Raw genomic sequence first — 11,448 nt, forward strand, 5'->3', positions numbered from 1 at the left:
CACCTTAAAGACTAACAAAAATATTTTCTGGTAGGGTATGAGCTTTTGTGAGCCACAGCTCACTTCTTCAGATACAGTATCTGAAGAAGTGAGCTGTAGCTCACGAAAGCTCATACCCTACCAGAAAATATTTTTGTTAATCTTTAAGGTCCTACTGGATTCTTGCCCTTTTCTACTACTTCAGACAGGCTAACACGGCTACCCACTGTGAATTATATTTAGAGAGAGTGTGTATGCATAACAACAGCCAGTAGGTGAGCTATAGTTGCCAGGATGGACTTGGGAAATGCCTGGAAATTCGGGGGTGGTGTCTGGGGAGGATGGAGATCTGTAGATCTTGACCTCAGACGGAACTGATCATTGTAGTCTGGAGCTCAGTTGTGATTCCTGAAGAACGCCAAGCTCCACCTGAAGGCTGACAAACCTACTCTGAGCATATGCAGAGTTCTTCCCTTTTCTCAACATTTCACACTGCAGCATTCCTCCACTCCACTGCTTTCCTCTTATTATAATTTTGCTCAAGGAGTCCCCCCATTTCATCCTCACAACACCTGTGGTGTAGCAGGCTATACTGTATGAGTGAATAGCACCTTAGTGTTCATACCTATGAATATGCCTGCATGGAGACTGGAAATGAGACAGATCCACCATATTTAATTTCTAGAGCGCTTGCAAAGGGAGGTGAACCCTGAAGGGCAACAATACTTACACATCACGCCAATGCCGTGTTAGCCAGGCATCACCCACAAGCAAAAATCAAGACCATGATTTACAAGGAAGGTTGGGAGTGTCTGTGATTGACAGATCTCTGGAACTTGTTTCCAGTGCCAGGCTTCAAGCTCTGAAATTTAGGAAAAGAGCGCCTTGGAACATATGTTGTAATGAAGGAAAAGCAGGATGCATAATTACAGTCAGCTGATACACATCTGGGGATTACGGGGAAATGTTTCAGGATCAGTTTGAGCCTCAGAATCTCTCTTCAAATATCCCTTCTCTCTCTTTTAAACACCAGATTGATTCATCAGGAATAAAACTCAAGTATCTCACCCCCAGTATCCCAAGTCGTTTGCAACCCTTACCAATGATTTGCCTCTGCCTCGCATACTGCTACTCCCCCCCCCAAAAATCAAATATAAACAAGCTGTACATTCAAGTTATATTTTATATTTATTCAAAGGAAATAAGGTTCTTCTTTTCATTTATATATGTATATATATATAGATTTGTTTATAGAGATCTGAAGTATATCTTAAACTGTGCCATGGGAAACCAGCAACACTCTTAACATTGTTACCATGAGAAAATACAGGCCTGATTCTCCTCTGCACAAGAGAAAATGTGGGACTCTTCAATATGATGCAGTATTTTTCCCTCCTCATTTTTTGGCTTTTCTGTATAAACAAAGGAAATAAATAGACCATGCATTTAGCAAAGGAACCAGTCCTGCATCAGCAAAATTCTCCCAGGGAAAGGGGCAGTGGGGCTTAGCTGGTCGATTGGTCCTGTTGGCGGAATGAACTGAAGACATTCTACAGCAGCCAGGATAATCCATTGTTTCTTTGGAAAAATGGTTCCAATCTTAGCAGAGAAGAAGAAGACGACTTGGTTTTTTATATGCCGATTTTCTCTATCACTTAAGGAAGAATCAAGCCAGCTTACAATCACCTTCCCCTCCCCACAGCAGACACCCTGTGAGGTAGGTAGGGCTGAAAGAGCTCTAAGAGAGCTGTGACTAGCCCAAGGACACCCATCTGGCTTCGTGTACAGGAGTGGTGAAACCAACCCAGTTCACCAGATTAGCGTCTGCCGCTCATGTGGAGGAGTGGCGGATCAAACCCGGTTCTCCAGATTAGAGTCCACCACTCCAAACTACCACTCTTAACCACTACACCACGCTGGCAAAAACAAACAGGAAGGGTCCCTGTTATGTAGTGAAAAGGGCCGGTTTGTTTCCTGCTGCCCTGGGGGAGAAGGAACGAAGCCTGGGGTAGGAAGGCTTTCATACGAGAGAGCAACATAGGCAAAATGGTCCTGGCCACCAGCAGAGGAATTCAGAAGTGTCGCGGACCAGGGTGCGTGCCCTTTTTGGAGACTTTGCACTACAAGAAGCTTCTGGCAGCATCAGGTGGGCACCGCAGAACCTGAGATGGTCGGGGCTGGACAAGCACAGGTGGTGCAGCCCAACAAAGCTGGATCCAAAAATGACCCATGAAAAGCCAATGCCTCTGGCACTAAATATCCCATGTCCTTGTCTTGCAAAAGCCAGCACCTCTGAAGGCCATAAATGCCATTCAGCCAGATCTTGCTAGATGATTCACATTTTTGAGTGGTTTGGCAGAGGAGCGTCTTCTTTTGTCCCCACGTTGCCAATTGGCTCCACAATGTCTCTCCACTACCAGCCTTGTTGCTACGGTGCGTCGAGAAGAATCCCAAGACTCTGGCAGTTGACATTTCGGAAGTGCTGAAGAGAAGACAACACTTCTGCAAAACTTTGGTCAAAAGAGTTACAGGAAATGCCCTCCCCCCCACCTCAGATGGACCACCACCACCCCACTTGCTCCTGGTCTTAGAAAATATCGCGCCCAGATTCGAAACTGACACAGGACAGACCATTCACATTATGAATCCCAGCCCTGAGCCTTGCAACATATTTGAGGTGGGGAGGGGGAAACAGGGTTGAATGTCAAATAAAATTGGACCTTTTTCCTGGAGACAATATGGCAACCGTTGGGAGCAAGGCCCCCCAAGGTTGATTGGGGGGGACACACTGCACTTTAATAGCCGCTGTGGTGGGAAAAGATCTCTCCCCACCCCCCTTCGAATATATTCTCTTTCAGCAACAGCCGCTTTCTCCATTGCAATTCTAGGCAGTGGATAAACCGGCAACTCGCCCTCCAGCCCTTGTTCCCATTTTTCCCAGTTCAATTTGATCTTTTCCTGCTGATTGCAGAGACTTCTAGCACCCCAGTTCCAGCGGCTCTTGCTTCCTTCGGGCAAAGCACGCATGAGTGGTATTGTAAGGAAACTGGCTAGCACAGTGTGTTGGACAGGTGTTGGCCTATAGAACTGCAGAATCAACTGCCCTACCTTACAAGGCGACTGGTTGACTCTAGTACAGGGGATTCTACACCCCTCAATTGCAACATCAAAGCCCTCCAAGTATAATTGGGGTAAGTATGTGGCCAAGACAACTGCACCAAAACTTACTTCAGAACGGCCCATCCCCGCTGCCCTAGCCGGGATGCACTGCTATCAGCCATTCACATTCTACCTCCTCCTATCCCAGGATTATCTCATTGCAGCAGAACACGTTTCGATCCATGCACATCCACCATGCAGCCATCATTTCCCGCCCCTCCCTAAAATCTCCCACCTTCTCTGCTATCAACCCCCGTACATGCCCTTCCAATCCCTATGACACCCGGGACATCATGCCAGACTTCTGGCAGGTGGAGAACAATTCAAGTTGGAAGTACACTTCTAGAGCACGAAAAGAGGGGAAATTGCCTGCCCTCCGAGGAGTTCACCTCCTGAATTTCTGTGAGAGTCACTGTTCTGGGCATTCTTCCTCTGAGGGTAGGAAATTCCGCTGAGCCTCTGCTTCAGGAGTGCCTGAATGATCTGATCTGGAGACCAACAGAATTACCTGCCTCTGATGGAGACCAACTGGAAAGGGGCAGGGACACAACAGGAGTTTATTCAGAGACACAGCGAGCAACCTCCAAGGGTAGGTAGCTCTGTTATGTTTCACTGGGAAGGATAGAATGATACAGTGATAACGGCTACTAAAATAGGGCATAATTACCCCTAGTAGACCTCATAGGATCATAGAGTTGGAAGGGACCACCAGGGTCATCTAGTCCAACCCCCTGCACAATGCAGGAAATTCACAACTACCTCTCCCCCACACACCCCTAGTGACCCCTACTCCATGCCCAAAAGATGGCCAAGATGCCCTCCCTCTCATCATCTGCTTAAAGTTGTAGAATCAACATTGCTGACAGATGGCCATCTAGCCTCTGCTTAAAAACCTCCAGGGAAGGAGAGCTTACCACCTCCCTGACAAGAAAGAGGCTGTATACCACACAGAAATATAGCAAGGCAGCCTCACTGTTTTTCTATGACACCAGTGGTTTCCTGCAGCACATCAGAGACCACCATGCACAGTGTGTAAATGATGGCATTACATTACCACCGTCCCCAGGGAGAAAGGGACGATCCCTTACTTATTACCACCCATTGAGAAACAGTAGCAAGTTCATTTTCCATTTAAAGGAGACAACAGCCCATTACTCACTGAAACAACCACCCCCACCTCACCATGCATTCACCACAAGTGTGGGGCCCAGGCCCCCATGCATACCCCTATTTGTGACAGGCACATTACAATTTTGGCAAACGTTGCAACGGAAAAGACATAGCTGAGCAAGGCGTCTGCCCCTTCCCTCCCTGCCATTCACACACAAAAAAGCTCGGACCTTGCCTAATACCCAGATCTGGAGGGGGGGTTGCGGTCACTCCTTCAACTCAGCACAGGTATTTACCTGAGCCGATGTACCAAAGAAGCCTTAAACTCTCATCCCAAACTGAGATTGTGTCGTATTAGCTTAAGAAAATCGGGACAGCTCATTTCCCCACCTGCCCCAACTAAATCTTGCAAACTGGCTGGGCACAGTGGCCAGTGGCAGTAGCAGGGCAATCCAAATATTCTGAGTCTTTTTAGGCACACAATTGAGGATACCTCATACATTGCTGGCTACCCTGCTTGAAAAGGATAATATTGAGCCGGAAAGGGTACAGAAAGGGAAATTAACAGTGCCATCCTAAGCAGAGTTATACATGTCTAAGCCCATTGACTTCAACTGACTTAAAAGGGTGTAATTCTGCTTAGGAGGATCCTCCACCTGAAGTCGGAAGTGATGCGTTCTCATTCTGCCACCTCATTCCCCTGCATGTGTGAACCCCTCTGGAGATAATGCTCAACCCTCCCTGCTCTGTCGGGTGCCTCTCAGAAAGTGCTCAAACCACTTCATACATTTGTAAACCTTACAACCCTGCAAGGTAGGCCAGCAGCATTAGTTCCATATCACAGATGGGAGCAGAGGCCAAAAGAGGGTGTATTGCCAGGGTGAGTTTGTTGTAATGCTACAACAAGAACCAGCGACTAGGCATAGTAGCTCATATGCTACTCTAGCTTTGAGATGGATTGCTGGGGGTGAATTTATGCCTTGGGCATCTGTACTGGCAGCAATACCACCCAGCCTCTGGTTAACCCTATAGAAAGAAAGGAAGCAAAGTTATTCAGCTAATAATATTTAAGGAAGTGGCTTTCTACAACTAGCTATAAAGTGCTGCAAGCAAAAGACAGAAGAGCCTCCCCCCCACACTGCCCTCCCAACAATTGTGCTCTGATGCAAGGCTGTTCAGCATTGCTATGACAACCGCATCCCTGTTCCGGCAGCTCCTGACCTGGATTTCAGAGGGGGTATTGGCACACACCACCTCCCCCATGATGGCGAGCCAAAGCCAAGGAGAAAAGCGACTCAGCACCATCTGGAAGGATGAAGCGGATAGGCTGGAATGGATGAAAAAGGGTTCTGCTCTGAGCAGGAATGAGTGCCTGCCCCAGCTCAGATCAAGGGAAACCTCCAGGCTGAAGCTGGAGGGCAAATGCAAAAGGCAGAGGGGAAAGACCAGGTGCCTGGTTGCCAAGGTGCCTAAAACATTGATTCAGGCAACACTGCACACTGGGTCATTTTTTGCTTCCAGCCTTTCATAAGACACCTCTGCACTGACACTAGACTTTGCAACTTGAAAAGGTCCCCCTGTATTAGCAGACTTATACTCTGACAGCATCAAGCAACACTGGCCATTGTCATTATGATAATAGTCCCATGTTAATTCAGCCAATAGCCATAAGATCACACCCTAGTACTCCATTATTAATCAATCCACCCTAATACTCCAGTATTAACCCTGAATAGCAAATACCAACACTTCCATCCTTGCAGTCACAAATGCAAATAAAACCTTCATAATAGTTCACCAAAAGATGGGAGGAAAAAGTCAAATCCACTCTTTTGCCCCAACGATGAGCATGGCAGTGAGTAAAGGGCATTATGGGGGTCTTTGATTTGCACTAAGTAATCTTGAAAAATATTGACGATGGAGCCTGGATGGGGGGAAGTAATAGTTACTCCCAGGGCTGGCTCAACTCATCTCGCTGCTTGAGGCAAACCATTAAAAAGGCGCCCCACTTCTGATCATGAACAGCAAGTTCCTGGTCATCTCAATGGAGGTCATGCAGCAGAACATGCCAGCGAATTGTTTCCCACAGATTACACCCCCACAACCATTCTGCTACCCATGGAGGCTGCATCACTTTCCAACTCAGTAAGGCTGGTTACTCCACATCAGTTACTACAAGCCATGAGAGTGTGATTCTCCAGCCACCGCCGGAAATGGAAGTGCATACATTTTGTGAAAAACTGTGGGCAGAACTGCCCATGTGTACTCGGGAAAGGTGGCATTGTATACAATCACATTTTCCAAAGCATGCACCAGTTACTCAGGGAGGGATGAAAGGATCCCCCAAGACACCTTTACACACTTTCTAAGCTTCCCCCTGCTTCCCCCCCATGCAAATATATCCCCTCCCCCAATTAGTAACTTCTGTGATGGCCATAGAAGTGTAGCTAGATGTCCCATCCCTTCATCACTTGGGCTTGGAAGGGAGAAGACTTCTTTGGAGCAACCAAGGACAATCTGGCTTTCTCCAAGAGCTGGGCAGTAGGAGTCAATCTCTGACCATACATCCTAAGAGAGGTAGCACTGTTGTCTAATGGTTAGAGAGTGGATCAGAGAGACTGGAAGGGCCTTGGCTATAGCCCTACCACCATCCTTGCTCTTCCAGGGCCAGCTGGTAGAACAATTCAGAAAAGCAAGGTTGAATGGATGCCACCTGCCCTCCCCAAGACCTCGAGTTGTGTCATTAGAGCCCAGTTGCTTAAAAGTAACTTAAAATAAACCTCAATTCCATCTCAGGCTTTGCTAAGCATAGATGCAGAGATCGCAGGATAAAGCCGAAACAAGCTGAGGAGTTTGGACAAAATTTTTGAGAAAACTGCTCCTATGAAAATTTGATGGGAAATGCTTCAATTTCTATTATCCAATGCCGGTTAAAAAAAACAAACCCAACTATATTCTCTACCATGGAAACAGCTGGCTTTGGGGGGCAGGTTGCAGGGCCTGTTTTTGGCAATGACTGAGCGTTGATGACATCACCATTACCAAGAAAAGATAATCCTGCGTTTTTGTAATCAGTTTTTTAAAATGGACATTTGGAAAATGCCAGATTCAAATTCTGAAAAGAAATTTCATTTCAGCTTGATCCTGAAACAATTTGTACTTAGAGTCACGTGCAGCATCTTCCCCCGGGGAACCTGGTCACATCCTAGACCAGCCCATTCCATGGCCAACAACTACGCATTAAAAAGAACAGGAACATTCCAATCAATCACATTAGTACTCTGATAATAAAATACACTTCTAAGAAAAGGGCAATAAATAGGAGGCCCTGGGTGGGATGGAAGAGAGATTGGTGGCAGCAGTAGGATCACATGATGTCGTCGAGGAGGTTGGGACTCGCCACCCAATCAAGAGTACGTGGCTCAGATGCTGCCATGATCATACACATGAACTGCTTGCCAGTCCTCTTATCAATGGGGTAGATAGTGGTGGGTGTGAAGCGTTTGTTACTCTCCACGAATTCACAGAGCTGCTCATAAATCTTAGGGAATTCATGCCGTAAAAAGACTCCACGGATGCGCAGCTCCCGCTGGATGTTAATGAAACAAACCTCGCGGGCTTTGCGCCCTTCCTCGCCCTCTTTGTCTATGTCAGCTGTGCCAGGAGGAGGTGTCAGGATTAGCGTTTCCATATCCCGCTCCTTCTTCAGGATCTTCTTTTCAGGACTTGAGGATGCTAAGGCTACCTTGGCATACTTCCTGACTGTTGGCACCTGCACCTTGGGGGATGGCCTCTCGGGGACCTTCTGTCCAACAGCCACAGTTACATTCAGGAGGAAACATTCATCTGGGTCGTACTGTTGGCCAGCCTCCCGAAGCTCCCGGGCATAGTCCCCGAGGTTGTCGGAGTAACTTTCAAGTTCCCGCAGTGACAGGTAAGTGGGTGACATCAGCAAACTCTCCAAGCCAAACTGCAGGAAGTTCTCAGCGGAGCCCGCATTGGGGAAACCCAAAAAGAGTACCCCACGCCCCCTGGAGAGAAAGCCCACCTTAGCAATGCGTGAGAAGGCCTTGTGCACTTCCCCGCACTCTCGACAGAACTGCAGCACATGACGGCACGTGCTGCCGATCCGTCCATAGATGCAGCTCTCCTTGTGGGTATCCCAGTCCTCTCGTCGGCAGTTACGGGAGCAGTAATAAGTATAACAACTGTGGCAAGATTTGAAGTAGAGGCAAGCGTTGAACATGGTCTCTGTCCGGCGGCACTTAGCGTTGGAACACATCATCACGTCATCCTCGTCAGCGCTGAGGTCTGGCGAGCAGTCGTCCAACACTTTCTCAAACGGGCCGGCCGACACCGCCATGTCGGCAGGGCGCCTCCCCTGATCCTTACGAAGCTCAGCGTGAAATGAGCTGGGGCCAGGCTGTTCTTTGGTGGGATGGGGCTCCACCACTTTCCATGGGTCTGGTTTCTTGGCAGGCAGCGCCATGCCCTCACTTATCAGCCGCCGCAGCTGGTCAGCCAAGTTGCTAACCTCACTAGACGGGCAAGCAGAAGGGGGTTTGTAATCAATGACCAGGTCCGTGATAAGCTCATCCAGCTGCTCCAGGCTACGCTGGCGGGCAGCACTGTCTTTGGTGCCGGGATCCGGAATGTAGGGCCGGGCTTGGATGCAACCCCTGTCTCGCGCATCACCCGAATCCATGACATCCCAGCTGGCCGAGCGTCTATCTGTTTTACAGAAACCATTGGCTCGGATGTCGTTGTCGGTGATAGTGATCTCCGGGGTAACAAACCAGCCGTGACGCCCACCATCAACGTGCATCTTCTCGATGAGGGAGTTTTCAGAGAGAGAAAGCGCAGCGTAGCGCTTGGGTGAAGTGGACAGATTGACCACCACCGGCTGGCGTCGGTCATCGGGGGATAAGGCACGGTGTGGATCCCGGGCCAACAGGTTCTCGTAGCTGCGCCCACGCAACATGGGGTCCTCCCGGCGCACATGGGGAGTCAGGATATTGTCCCAGGACTTGGAATAGTGACGTGTGTCTGTGCCAAGCCGGGGAGGGCTGGCGCTGTAGCTGGCATGCCAGGAGGACAACATTGCTTGGGGCCCAGGTTGGTGGGGAGTGAAACGGGACATCTGCCATGTCTGGTATGGCAGTGCCCCTCTGTCGGGGCAGTACCAGTCATTGAACTGCATGGGCTGAGTATTGCGTGGATATGGGTAGGTTCTGGACATGACTTCCCGCTCATGATATTTCCCATAATCCTCTGCATAGAAGACGCGGGGGTTGGACCTCAAGGCAGGGTAAGCCCTGGGGTCTTCGGCGTAAACAGCTTTCATGGGAGGAGTCCTGGGAGTGTAAAAGCGGGAATCATCCCCATAGTATGTCCTGGTGGGGGCCTCCTGGATGGGATAAGGCCTGTTCTCCTCCACAAAAAACGTCCTGGAAGGGAAAGCATGGAAGCTACTTTTGGGAGACTCTTCCCCATAAAAGGGCTGTGGTGGGAGGACATGGCCCCCATACTGGGGAGGGTATCCCTCATAGCCAGAGCTTTTCAGAGGGTAGCTGCCTGGCTCTTCAGTGTAGAAGAACTTGGTTGGCACATATGGGGAGAAGGGGATGCAGCCACCTTCTGGCAAGGCTTGGCCTCCATCATAAAGTTCAGCGGGGTATGGTGCCAGGACTCGGTGTTCCCCACTATAGGTGTCGCTGGGTGTGGGAGTCCGTGACATGGACATTTGTCGGCTGCCAGGCACTATTAAGCTGTGGGCAGCACCAGGAGGCCTAGGCCAGGGTGGCAGGGCCTCCATGTGGGCATGAGAGGCCTTGCTGCTGCGGGCAGCATGCATCACTGTTGCCTCATCTGGCTTGATGTCCACCCGGCGTTTGACGTGTACGCTCTGTGGCAGGGGCCGCACGGCTGATGCCTCCTCATAGCAGTTGGCACCACTAACACAGAGGGGCGAGATCCGGCGACCGCTGCTGCGCTGAGGCTGCAGCTTGATAGGATGCACTTCGTTCATCAGGGCCTTCATGGAAGGATAGCCGCCCTCTCGACGTGGAGATAGCTCAATTCGTTCAGGCTCTCGGGAGACTCGCTGGACATCACGTCCCCGCCTGGCTGGTGCTGGGGGTGAGCAAGAGGACATTGGGATGGCAATTGGGGTGAAGGCGGTTTTGACTCGAGGGGCACTCTTAGACCTGGCTCTCCTCTTGGGCTCCCCTCGAGGGGCCGATTCCTTCGGAGCCTCTCTCCCTCGGGAGTAGGGCTTGCTGACAGGAGCCTCTGCAGCAGCTGTCCTGACCGAAGCCTTCTTGCCAACAGGAGCAGAAGATGGTTCTGGAGTGGGTGGTCGTCGGGAGGAGCGCTGCATGGCAGGCGGGGTGGGGGGTGGTTCGTCCAGGGACTCCAGGAAGTCAAAGCTGCGGCAGTGCCGTTTGTTGAAGTGCTGGGGGTGGGTCTCTGAGGATGAAGACATGGAGGTATCACATTGCCTCATGGGCTGGTAGAAGGCAGAACGGGAGGGGTTGACAGAAGCCACCTTGATGTCCTGATACACCGTAGACACCAGAAGATCAGGCGGGTCCGTTCGGGTCATCTTAAAAGCAGCTCTCTGCTCTTTCCAGCTCCTTCTCAGATCATCTCAGTACACCACAGCAAACTCTGGAAAAGAAGAGGAGGAGGAGAGTATAAGCTCTAAGGCTTGCTAGAGAAATGAGCCAAAACAAAAGGCACATTCACATGAACAGCTGCTGCAGTGGAAACAAACCCTTGATGTGTTTTGGCTTCGGTTGTGTGTCCTGGCCAACAAAGGAATTAAAAATAAAGTATTTGATATTTCTTGGATTACTATCATTAACAATTTTTTAAAAAACAGCTTTCTGGTTAATCAAGGGCACTTTTAAAAAATCAAATGTTATTTTTATAAACCACTAAACTAATTAAACAATTGAATATTACACCTCTAAAAAGTACCCTTTGAATTATCAGATCAGCCACATTACTTCCTAGGCTACCAGTCTATCCCACAGAAAATAGCTGTTGGCAATGCATACCTATCAAACTGTGTAGGTCCCACAGGTCTGCAAAAGCACAGGATTTGGTATCAGGTGCAGAATCCAGCTTTCTAAAAATCTTAATTTTTTTTTAAGAGGCAAGTTTATAGAGCCACGTGGAGCAGAGTGGTAAGCTGCA

At 49.3% G+C, this 11,448-nt stretch overlaps 1 protein-coding gene across 1 annotated transcript; it reads right to left on the bottom strand.

Annotated features, from left to right (window-relative positions):
- Window positions 1-7,584: 7,584 nt before the first annotated feature.
- On the bottom strand, window positions 7,585-10,852 carry AJM1 (apical junction component 1 homolog). Its single transcript, XM_056860655.1, has one exon. It carries the CDS (start codon window positions 10,850-10,852, stop codon window positions 7,616-7,618), a length of 3,237 nt encoding a protein of 1,078 aa, XP_056716633.1. The 3' UTR covers window positions 7,585-7,615.
- Window positions 10,853-11,448: the final 596 nt, after the last annotated feature.

Source organism: Euleptes europaea, chromosome 14 (assembly GCF_029931775.1).
Source record: "Euleptes europaea isolate rEulEur1 chromosome 14, rEulEur1.hap1, whole genome shotgun sequence".
NCBI lineage: Eukaryota > Metazoa > Chordata > Lepidosauria > Squamata > Sphaerodactylidae > Euleptes > Euleptes europaea.